The 12,869-nt window shown below is 41.6% G+C and overlaps 1 protein-coding gene across 3 annotated transcripts in view; it reads left to right on the top strand.

The window, feature by feature from the left end:
• LOC146717338 (teneurin-2-like) overlaps positions 1 to 12,869 on the top strand; it is an 86,458-nt gene that overhangs the window by 54,196 nt on the left and 19,393 nt on the right. For all 3 annotated transcript variants that reach the window (XM_085474651.1, XM_085474669.1, XM_085474659.1), the window contains exon 2: positions 4,448 to 4,800. In XM_085474651.1, the coding sequence (XP_085330777.1) occupies positions 4,575 to 4,800 (226 nt within the window). In that variant the 5' untranslated portion in view covers positions 4,448 to 4,574. The remainder of the gene's footprint in view (positions 1 to 4,447; positions 4,801 to 12,869) is intronic.

Here is a 12,869-nt window from a genome sequence, read left to right as displayed (position 1 = left end):
GTTTTCGGCGATCGTGCCAGTCTACCTGTAATCATCAGAAAACAGAGCAAAGGATTGAGGTCTGAGTCCGGTCAAATGTATCCAGCATGTTCCCAGAGCTGGATATCTCGGTAATGGTTTCCTGAGGCAGATTTGTGTCACGATGGAACAATACCTGTGGCAATTTCAAGGCACAAATGCACCAATTTGCCCACTGATTAGTAGGTCTTATTCACTTTAACCTCCCACCCCCATATTCTGCTAGTTTGATAGAATAGTTTGCGAGAAAACAGGAAGGGAGAATTGGGATTTGTTCACGACTTAATATGTCACTTGTGTTTCGATTGTGCCAGGTGAAGAAAATGAAGCCTCATTTTGATCCATAAGAACTGAATCTTCATTGTCTGTTACTTTGCTTTCCTTGATATTTGGTTTTTGTTCTTTAGGAGGTTGTTAAGGTTGAACACAAAACCGTCTTGTTTGATACTTGCTAATCCACTGATGTCATTAACATCCTATTAACTGGGTGTGATTTCTAGTTACAGTGGATTTACATTGTGCGCTCCATATTTCTTTTTTTCCCCCTTCAAAGCTGTTATTTGCAGAGAAAAGGCCATTATCTGCACCAAACTTCACCTCTGTAATTTCCAAAATGAATTCCCCGCCCTCCCTGTCATCTTCCAATTACATTTCTCATTCTGCCTGGATTTCATGGTCACTTCACGGTTGCATGCATGTCTCTTTTCTCCTTCATCTAACCACGCTTTCTTGCCTGTCAAGGAGACGCGGCTGTTTTGCAGGCTCGCGCACGTCTTTCTATAGTTTTGCATTTATGCGTGTGTTTGTCTGTCTGCTGAGTCTGTGTGGGTGTCTGCACTTAAATATGCATGCACATACGTGCTAGCGTACCATGGAGTTGTGGTATGCGAACAGTCAGAATGACAGTAAGTCATTGTACTTCTGATAAATGAGATGATCTGCCTCGTTGTGACGATCTGGGGGGTTGGACTATTGTCGCTGGAGTAATTAACTAAGAAAAGTTTGCCTGTATGTGCTTCAGTGACCTTGAGGAAACACCTGGCTGGATGGGATGTGATTGATAATGTGTTCCAGATCTCAAGGTTGTTTCCCTTAGCTTCCTCCAGTCTATCCATCAGCCCGCTATTGTGTGTCTTCTCTTCTGCTTCTACTATTTTTTTCCATTAAAAAGTAAAATCACAAAATCCAGTTTATGACATCACAACTCAGTGTGTAAGGCTCACGCCTAAAGCTTAGACCTTTGGATGACTAAAGGGAAATTTTCCACTTACGACAGATGAGTGTTCATATTCGCAGTTTATTCTGTACAGTGAAGCTCAACTGTACAGACAGTACAGTCTGCATCATTAGTGTAATTCTGTTTTCTCAGCCGATTTGACATCCAAGTTTTCATCTGATGTAAAGTGACCAACTTTTGCCTATATTTTTGGCTCAGTATATGCTGGTAGACCAGCATTAATGTGCCATTGCACTGGCTCAGAAACTCTACAGTACACCACAGATATTCCCTCATTTGACGTTTTTAACGATGGCAGCGGACTGAGCTGTCAGTCCGGAATCTACCATACTCGATCAAGTTTAGAGCTGTGCGACTGCAAAGGCCATGGCATATGATTCACATCCGTTTTATACATTTCAAACCATTCAGTGACCCGTCATGCCCTATAGATGGTGGCATTGTCACCCTGGAAGAGACCACTCCCGTGAGGATAGAGATGTGAAGGGGTGGGATAAATCTGATCGCACAGAGTACCGCTGTATTCGTTTGTGGTCACACGTCTGTCAAGTAGACCTAAACCATTCCAGCAGAATGCCCAGGAGCATACACAAGAGCTCTTCACTTTAAAGATCAATGGGGTACTTTCTGGTTTTGTTTTTTCCTTTAATTTGTCACCCACCTGTGCACACCCACAGCTCCACACGGAGACTCGTTGGGCCATTATTTCTTTAACCCCAGTCTGAATGTCCCCACATTTTCTGAGCCAGTATCGCTCTCTATTTCCTCGCCCTCCATTCAAGGTACAAACACATTAAGGTCGAACTCCTAATAGCCTGTGTGATGGATGCCCAAGCATAATGAGCTCTTTATGAGACTTAATACCTACTGTTAATCAATGGACATAGCAGGGCACTTTTCAATACTACCTTCTAAGCATTTTAAAATGAGCCCTCATTGAATAGATTGACTCACATTCTGTATACTTGTCTCTCCTTCTCCTCTCTCTTCTAATTCTTCCTCTGCTCCTGCATGTAATTAATTACATCACATATTCAAAAAAGAAATGATGCCTGTCCTTTAGAGATGCCCTTGTCTGCTCTCATATTGATAAAAACTATTAAGACTGAACAGTATTTTTGGTGCAAATGCAATGCAACGCTGTAATTCTGTGGGTGGATCGGACTTTTTTCAGCCTCAAGTAATGGAACCATGGGTTCATTACCATAAATATCCCATAGTAGCTATAGCTGGAGGAAGGGTGCCTGTCAATTACAGCTGGCTGTTTGGTTGTTGTCATATCATTGTACTTTGATCCTTGGACGCCAGCGTAATGCATTCCACAAGGCTGCAAAACTTGCATCAAGCTTTATTAGCGTCATTATCGTATCATAGACGCAGTGTCATAATACAAATGTTTAGTTGCCTTACAGGCTGTTTTACAGTTTATGTCAAGTTTAGGAGACTCTGTTGTCTCAGGTATCGCTGGACTGAATATGTGTGTTAGCGATGTTCTGTTTGCGTGTATCTGTGTTTGGGTGTGTTTGATTATCCCTCAAAGCCTCTAAGGGAGCCGGATTCATTCCCACTCTGATAATGAGGGAGAGACTAGCAATGCCCTCAAGTCATTTCTCCTCTTCTTCCATCCTTCCTGTTGCTTTTCTTTCTTTCTTTCTTGCCTTTTGCATCTTCTTTTATTATTATTTCTTTTTAGTCTCGATAATGCACCTGCACTTGTCCACTTTCGTTGTGTGCATACCTCCGCCAGCATTGGTTTAGGATGACCGCATTTGAGTCCCTCTCTGTTCTAATAGATTTAAATGCCGTCTGACCATTTTTCATCAGCGCGGTCAATGGCTGACTGTCTCTGTGGACCACAGTGCTAACAGCTCTGTTTCGCCCTGCAAAGCGTAAGCGCAACAGGGATGCTCTGAAAAAAGGAAGGGAAGCAAATTAGAGGAGCCACCTTAGACTGAAGGAAAACATCTGCACCAAATAATTCTCTTTAGTGATGGATTGCACATTTTTTCATTCAGTTAATATTTAAGTTTAATAAAAAAGACTGGAAATTTATATCGTCTGATTCATCGCTTTCCTAAAGTGCAATAAACTATATATTTAAGGACTTGGGAGTTTTTAATAGCAGAGGTTGGCAGCATTCACTCCTGTGCAGTAATAAAGGAATTAGTGTGTATTTATAAAGGTAATATACAGTTTTACTAAATGTACCCACCTAAAGAACTAAAAGGGAGCTTTGTGTATGTGAGGGAGGGCGAGCATGCACCAGGAAGATTATGTGATATGCCTCCGTATGTTCAATGTGCACCACGTGAACACATGTTTTAGATGAAAACAAAACAAAATCTGAAATGCGAGCTTTGACTGTAGGATACATAATAACACATCTCAGTGAACAAAACCAGTTTATGTACATTAATAAAAGCAAAGCTTAGCTGTGCACAATTTCACTGGGATACCTGTGTATGGGAAATTACTAGTGCATGAAAGAGAAGGAAAGTCCTTGGTGCGCAGCTCCACGAGCTGGCAGTGCTCCCTTGGTCTGGTTATGATGAGCCAGGCTCAGAAGAGTTGTGGTTTCGTGTGTGTGTGTGTGTGTGTGTGTGCGTGTGTGTGTGTGTGTGTGTGTGTGTGTGTGTGTGTGTGTGTGTACAGGTTGAAGAAAAAGCGGTTTGTTTTCCTTGCGGAGTTGAGAACTTGCCTTGTTGCTCTTGTTGCTTGCTCGGTAAAGTTTGCTGGAAGACTTTGTGTTGTGGCTGCTGTTACTAATTAAAAGAGAACCATCAAAGACATGAGAGGGGTCAGAGAGTAAAAGTAGAAAGGAAGAGAAACAATGGGGACTTGGGGGTTTTATTGCCCTGCTATCAAGTTACAGTTGCAGTAAGTGACTGGAGGAGCGGTGTGACTCTTTCCTTTTTAGTTCACCTTAATCACACAAATTAACAAGTTAATCTGTGGAAATCCTAATGGTACCTACAATAGCCTTACTTATCCTGCATCAATACTCTAATGTGTTTTATATTTGCCTGGCTACTCATGTCCACTCATGCTGTTTGCTCCTGTCTTACTTTGTCTGTATATTCTGCTGGGAGTGCGAGGCGAGAGTGAGTCACAGCAGTGCATCCATTAATTTTAGACCTGTCTCTGTCTTTTCCCATCTCTCCATCTCTTCCTCTTCCTGTCTCTGTTTTCCAGGTGACTGAAGTGGAGACTGACATTAGGGAGGCCCTTAGGAGAGCCCTTCCTCTCCCGTCACTGCCTTCTCCTCCGTCTACTCTGTCTTCTTCTCGCTGCATTCAACCCCCCCCCACACAACATCAGCATGGATCTGAAGGACCGCAGAAATCGCTCACTGACCAGGGGCCGCTGCTCCAAAGACTCCCAGTATAACACCTCCTCCCTGGACGCCGATGAGTGTCGTGTGCCTACCCAGAAGTCCTACAGCTCGAGTGAAACGCTCAAGGCCTTCGACCATGAGCAGAGGCTGCACTACGGCGGGTGTGTGACGGACCTGGTTCACCATGAAGCTGATGAGTATTCTAGGCAAGGTCAGTTTGCCCTAAAATCCCCTGTACATATATATATTTATGCACCCACTCTATGCTGGACTCAAGACATTACTGAGAAAATCATGTACCTTTATGACCTCAAAGGACATCTGTTTTGGGAAACACACTTATTTGCTTTTTTGCTTATTTGCCCAAAGGTTAGAAATCCACCTAACGAGACCTAAGAGGCTTATTTATGTATTCAGATAAAAATAATGATATAAAAATAACATGCTGTTGGCTAAGAAGGTGTATTGAATTATGTCTTATTTTTGCACATTGCATATACACTGAGCAAATGCAACACAATAAACAGCTATAGCAGGGCTGTCAAACATAAGGCCAGGGACCAGAATCGGCCTCACAAAGACTCCAATCAGGCGCACTGGTTTACAGCTTTTCCACTCAATAAAGGACCCTCCTCAATTGCCATTCATACTACACTAAAGTAATCAAGTAACAGATTAAATGACAGAAAAGTTCTTGTTTTTCTACTTTCTACTAAAAGGGGCATTGTCTGTGAATTTATTAAAAATGTATATTTTATTGCAGTTCTGGTAGTTCAGTAGGCAAGGAATGATGAACTAACAGAACTTTTTCTGTAATTTTACACATTTATAATGGTCACTGGTCCGGCCTACTTAACATCAAAGTCGTATGTAGCCCATGATGTAAAATGAGTTTGACATTTCTGTGATATAGCATCTCTTTGTTTTTCTATTTGTACCTTCGTTGCCTTAAATATTTTAGGGCAATGAAGCAAAGGTTCAGATTCATTCAGCAAAAGAGCAATAACACATTTCCCAAAGTGTCATATGATTTTTTGGAATAACATTTTGCATTATGCATAATTTACCTGCATAAAATACAGCTTTGTATTAAGCATAAAAGAGAGTTTGGGTTTTTTTTGCAGGCAATATGCATCCAGGGTAATAGGAGATGACGACTACTAATTGAGATTAAAAAGCGAAACTCAAAGCTCTTGGGGGTAACATTTCCCTGTCAAAATCTGAACAATTATTTCTGATGCCTGCGTAACTCCAGTATTGTTCTGTCCAGCACAGGTGGGTGAACCTAGCGCAGTCATAGATTTCAAAAGCCTTTCCACTCCTTTTCTGTGATCCAGCATTACGTAAAAAAAAAATTCTATCACATTGTGAACGGCCACGTTGTTGCATGTGAAAAAGGCTTCCAGCTGTACGTTACTTTTAGCCACTATGCGTTTTTTGCTTCTGTTAGCAAGCTGTTAATGTAATCAGATCCTGCACTTTGCGGAGGAGGACCAAAGCAGACCTTTAACACTGGCAAGGCTGTCATAATGAACTTCTGTATCCCCCAGTGAGCAAGCTAGCCGATAGGCCGATAGGTCATTTTTAAAGGGGTGGGTCAGCCTTCGTAGCCCATGTCTTTAAACTGTGTGTGTATGTGTATGTGTGAATTTGTGTGTGCGTGTGTACGTGTATTGCAGGGGGACATGAAACAGGCAGTATTGATCCTTGGCTAGTGAAAGGAGTCAGACTCAATGGGATTGATCTCTACTAAGCTCTGTTTTCTCTGCATGGACACAGACAGAGGAGGAAGCCAGCTCAGAGTAATACAACACTACAATGCCTACGATAGATAAAAAACAAAATCCCCCCCACCTCCGTCAAACAAATGCATAAATAAATGTGTATAGTATGTTGAAGAATCCTTGGTGGTTTTTTGCAAATAGAATATCGTCATTAAAGCTTTAAAGAAAAGGTGTAAAGCTACGGTAGCAGCTTCTAACTGCATGTGGTCTCAAGAAATTTGAGAAATGGATCAATCGGGCAGTAGTTTAAAGAAGAAAATGTGCAATGGCACACTCACAGGGGAGAAAGGTTTTGGAAGAAAGGAATACAACAGAAGAACATACTTCTTCTGAGGCAAAGGTAACAGCAGAAAATGGAGGATTGATTGGCAGAATGGATGAAAGACTGGAAGCAGTGGTGTGTGTAGATTCGGACACACTCCAATGCTGCACTGAGCTGACCTCACACCAGGCAATAGCTGGTCGATACCAAAGTCCTCTCAGCCTATCGGCTCCCTCGAAAGCCCAGAGCCGCAGATGCATCGTGGGAAGTGTGGCCACAGGAGACCAACAGTGTTGCAGCACCATATGGACTGTGACACTACGGGAGGAGGCATGGTGCTGGAAGGATGGAGAAAGAGAAGGAGTTGAGTGTGAGAAAGATAGAGCGAAAGAAGCAGCAGACAGAGTTTCCATGATCCTCCAACTAGATATTTTTATAACTAGTATGTGAGATAACGAGGGATGGAAACAATGTGTTCATATTTTGTCGTTATCAAGTACTTTAGCGGTAAGATAGAAAGAAGCGAGATACTTTATTTTCCTTACAGATAGTAGCTGGTAGACTCAGAATATTGACTTTTTGTTCTATTGATTTTCTAAAAAGAAAAAAACCTAAATAAACCCAAGGAGGAACAGTTTGATATCTGAAACTGATTTGTAGTATTATTGATTAATAGCTGATAAAATCACACGAAAAATACAATCAGCTGTGATCGAGTAGGTAAGCCATCCTGGCATTTTTCTATTTTGTGTTGTCAAGACGTTCTGAGGTCATCTAAAGATTTTCTCACATTTTTATTTTTGCTTTAATGGTTCTGTGTAACACAAACCAATTTGCAGTTCTGTCGTGTGCTAATGCATATTGACTCACCCTTACAGCTGTCATTAGAGTCATGTGTAAGAAAGCAAAGCTTGAGTCGAGCACAGGTGGGAATAGGGCACCCACTGAGCTCAGATGTGCATGTGATATGTGATGTGCAAGTTTTTTGAATATATACCAGTAGTTTAAAGGTAAATGCAGACTCAGTTTATATTGTCTTGTAGAATAACTAATAATCAAATAATGGTTTTTACTGTCTTGTTCCTTTACATGTAAATGAATACATGGAAATACTGTATATATGGAAAAAACAGAGTTTTCACAATTATAAGAAGCTTTGAAGTCTGTATTTGGTATAACCACCTTTCTTCTTCAACATAGCCTGAACTTTCTCAGGCAAGATTTCTTGTAGTTTTTGTAAGAAGTATTCATGAATGGATTTGGATTTTAGCTGCCTTTTGTTCCAATCCCTCTCATGATGATCCCTTACTGCTTCAATAATATTGATAATGTTCAATAATGAGGTCTGGGGTCTGGGGAGGTCAGTCCATGACTGTTAGTGTTCCACTGGGTGTTTTTCTAGCCAGACATGCTTATACTCAATTGGCAGTGTGTTTGGGATCTTGGCCATGCTGAAAAATAAAGCCATCACCAATCAGAGGCTTTCCAGATGCTACTGCATGGTGGATCGATATCTGATGGTACTTTTCTTCTTTCGTAATTTTATCAGTTTTGACAAGATCCTGAACACTTGAGGCTTGAATGCAGCCTCAAACCATAATGGATCTCCTGACCTGCTCTGTACACATTGAGAATAATTTGAAGAATAAATTTCTCATTCAGATGCATCATTCCATGAGACCTGTTGTCACTGGTTTTCAGTTCTCGTGTAATTTAGCATACCTTTAGCATATTTATAATAGCGGAGTCATCTTAGGCCAAGCATTAGATTGATCAGATGACGTGTCCAAATAAAAAAGTTCAAAAAACTTGAAAGATTTTCCGGAGCAGTTCATGACTTTTGCTCAGCGCTGTAAATTAAACTAAAAACAGCATCTGGTTTTGGAAGCATATTTGCAGTGTGCTTTGGAAATCAGCAACGATGAGATTTTTCTCTGGATTTTGTAGTATTAATTTTTTAAAGGTAGTATAAGATAGTCAAAGGAGCTTGCAAAGAAAAGCGTCTGGACTTCTTTAAGTTACTTGAAGACGTTTCACCTCTCATCCGAGAAGCTTCTACAGTTCTAAGGTCAAATGGTGGGGAGTCCCAGATTTAAACCTAGTGGGAGTATCCCCCCACAGAGGGACAAAAGGACCCCCTGATGATCCTCTAATCGCCTGAGCCGAGGTGTGAAACTGGGTGTGGGTCCCAATCAGCCAGAGTTTCGGGTGAGCTCATTGTGAAACCTGGCCCCACCTTATCATGCGAATTCCTGAGGTCAGATGGCCCAGGATGTGAGTGGGCATTAAGGCGTCTGGGGAGGGAACTCAAAACTGGATTATAGATGGCAGACAGTTGGTGTCGTAAACCACCGCCTCTGTTCAAAGATGGTCGCTCACAGTGGACATAGATGGCTTCTTTCACTCCTCTTTCAAACCATCTGTCCTCTCTGTCCAAAATGTGAACATTGGCATCCTCGAAAGAGTGACCTTTGTCCTTAAGATGCAGGTGGCATGCAAAGTCTTATCCTGTGGAGGTGGCTCTTCTATGTTGTGCCATGCACTTGTGAAGTGGCTGTTTGGTCTGTGGCTGTGATGAGGTCTGTGGTCCACTATGGACTCCCCAGACGCCTTAACGCCTACTCACATCCTGGGCCATCTGACCTTATCGCATGATAAGGTGGGGCCAGGTTTCACAATGAGCTCACCCGAAACTCTGGCTGATTGGGACCCACACCCAGTTTCACACCTTGGCTCAGGCGATTAGAGGATCATCAGGGGGTCCTTTTGTCCCTCTGCGGGGGGATACTCCCACTAGGTTTAAATCTGGGACTCCCCACCATTTGACCTTAGAACTGAAGAAGCTTCTCGGATGAGAGGTGAAACGTCTTCAAGTAACTTAAAGAAGTCCAGACGCTTTTCTTTGCAATCTCCTTTGACTACGATGACCTGGATGACTAAGAACCTTGACAGACGTAGTATAAGATACATCTGCATACATATCAAATGAAAAATTTATCACAAAAGTTCATCTGCTTTCTGCATTTCACATTAATGTTTGAACTATACAGCATGTTGAGTTGTGTTCACTGACTGCTGTTTCCTATAATTAAAGAAATAACTCAACGATATTGAGAGATTATCACCTCATGTGACTTGCAAGGTATCATTCATTTGAAATAGCAACAGAATAGTGATGGGTCGTTCGCGAACGAAATGGCTCTTAGAGCCGGCTCTTTGACGTGAACGACGCGAGCCGGCTCCTTATCGCGAGCCGTCACGTGGGTTTTTTTTTTTTTTTTTTTTTTTCTCTCAGCCTCTCTCTCGCACTTTTTTCCCCGCTTCACTCTGCACGCGAGCCTTGTGCTTTACGCTGGGCAGAGGGGGGAGGGGCGGTAGTTACACTCAGTAGCACAGGAACAGAGCCAGAGAGAGAGAGAAAGAGAGGCAGGGACAACAACATTAGAAAGGTATAGTAATCATCCACAACTATTTTCGGTTGCAGATGATAAAGGATTGAGAAAGTTTATTCATGCAGGTCCATATGACAGAGAATATGCATGTTCTTTTAGTTTTCATATTATAATTTATATTTAATTGTGTTGTGGTTTGCAGTGTTTTGTGTTCTTTTCACTTTAAATTTGTGAAAGGAAAAAGCTGAAAATTTAAATAGTTAAAACTTGAAATGTGAATAGTTGATTTTTGTATTATATGATTTATTTATTACATTTTATGTGGAGTGAATAAATAAAAGTATATTTACGGTGGCCCCTAGAGACAAAGCACATACAAACTTCAAATCACGTACGAACTCTGAAGCATGTACAAACTCCAAAACACGTAAAAACACGTACAAACTCCAAAACACGTAAAAACTCCAAAAACACGTAAAAACACGTACAAACTCCGAAGCACGTAAAAACTCAGAAGCATATAAAAACTCAGAAGCACATAAAAACTCAAAACACGTACAAAAGACAACAGAAGTGCTCCAGGATGCTGGGGCGCAGTGTTGAGCCTTTGTTATCTTGTGGCTACACAAGCCAGCAAGTACCAACGACCGGATTTGGTGTGTGGTAATAACAGGTAAATGAACTTTTTTTTAAATTATTTGAATATATATATGAGTGCCTGTGTATAAATATACAAACAATACACACATGCTTTCAATTGTGTAATTTAAGTGATCTAGTAGCTCTGCTTTGGAAGTTCAGTTCATGCTAGAAATGTGTTTTGGAGTTTGTACGTGTTTTGTCTCTAGGGGCCACCGCATATATTTATATATAAACATATATAAATAAAACCACTTGTTTTTACGTTAGTAATTCCTTTTGTGCATAATTTTATATTATTGTTAATAATAAATTAATTAAAGCAACAAAACAACCTGAAGAGCCGGTTCGGAGCCGAAAGAGCCGGCTCTTTTTAGTGAGCCGAACCGAAAGAGCCGGATCTCTAAAAAGAGCCGGAAATCCCATCACTACAACAGAACAAAATGACCTCTGCCTTGCTAAGAGGTAATCAGTCAGCTAACGTTCATTCATGGGCGGCTGAATGAAGCATTTAGGAATTTGGTCTGTTTATCTGGTTGAAAGATGAATTGTGCAATATGTTCCTGCATGTGGCTGAAATCCTTGATTTTTTTCTGGGTTTTTTTGATCCTATGTCAGTCCAAACATACTGCAGATTTGTGCAGCCCTTTTTCATTTCAGTTTATTTCTAGTGTTTGAAAACTAGCTGTCTGAAATGGCTCTTTGGAGATCCTGATAAAGCGGGCTCAGTTGTGTCTTCCAACAGACCCCCCACTTTCATTGGATATCAACTCCACTGTTTCCCCATTACACACTTATTACCTAGTCTGCTTGGATAAGCACAGCCAAATAACACAGTCTTTTTCTCAACATAACATGCAGCAGCCTGGAAAGCTCATTACAAGTGTTCACTACTTAACACCACAAAGCCATGCATTTGAAAACACGAGTGATCCCAATAAGGCGCAAATCTGACTCCCATAAAAGCCGAATACGAGAGACGCATTGGCTGGATTTATTTTATACATAAAACTGTGACAAGTTTCATTTCCCTGTCTTGTTTTTTTCAGCTGGTTTGTTAGCAGTTTGAATCGCTTCCAAATTGAACCCACGACAGATATAAAAATATGACAAAAGTGTAAAACATCACTCTGAGCGATGTGCAGAGGCACACTTCCCCATACTCTCCTACTGCACTTTCTCTTTGTTGTATTCACCTCACTGTCTCTCTGATCTTTCAACTCATAGTACATCTCTTTGTCTCTCTCCAAGTCCTTTCCGCGGCTCCTATTTAGCGCATCCCAGGGGTGTGTCATCCCTGCAGGTCCACCTCGAGACAGCAGGCATTAGCACAGCCACTGCAGTCTCTAGAAGCTGTGGCCTTTCCTTTCAGATGGATCTAAATGGGCCCTTCTACATTCTCCTCTGCTGTTTTACCCCCAGGGCTTGAAATCAGTGTCACAGAGAGAATCCACCACCCACCTATCTACCTCACTGCCTGGACAACACTCAACATCATCTACTGTCCCTTCTCAATTGTGTATCTGTTGCTCTCTCTTTCTGTCTCTCACTTTTTTTCTCACTTTCTTTGATGTCCTTCTTTGCTTTTCTGTCACACCTTTCATGTCTGCTCTTTCACTCACATTCACTTTCTCCCCATTTCTTTCACCCTTGCTGGCCCTGTATTGTTGCTTTAGTGGTCATATCACACTTTTGTGTTATGTTCAGGCCCCCTCTATGGATTTGAGACCAAGCTCATGGGGTGTGACTTCATTTTAGACTGCACACAGGCTTTGCCAGCTATGTGGGTTCTATAGGTCTGGCCTCTCGTTTTCAGAGATATGGTCAAATGTGCACGCGTGTGCCTATATTACCAGAATGAGGCCACTGAAATCTGAAGAGCTGCACTATATATCCTGTGTGGCCATTTTTCCCTCATTTTGCATTCCCTTTTCTCCATTGACTTTGATTTGACAAATCACTACAGTGGCCAAGGAATGCCTTGTCCAAAAACTCTGGCCAAACTCTGCCACTCGTATCCTGGCACGATTACCTCCGCTGTCTGTATTCAAGACCGAATGGCAAGGAAAACCCACTGTGAGGTGGCTGGGAAGAAGCTTTATGCTAGAGAGGCTTCTTTTGTTTTCTCTGTCCTCTCCATTCTTTGGGGAGACTTCCAAATATCTGTGAGAAAAGCAGCAGCAGCAACCTCTCATAATATGTC

Source organism: Copadichromis virginalis, linkage group LG2 (genome assembly GCF_057382275.1).
Source record: "Copadichromis virginalis isolate Kocher_CV1m ecotype Utaka linkage group LG2, C_Virginalis_male_GT1.1, whole genome shotgun sequence".
Classification (NCBI taxonomy): domain Eukaryota; kingdom Metazoa; phylum Chordata; class Actinopteri; order Cichliformes; family Cichlidae; genus Copadichromis; species Copadichromis virginalis.
The sequence above is the reverse complement of the archived record's forward strand: the minus strand, read 5'-3'. Positions and strand labels throughout refer to the sequence as shown.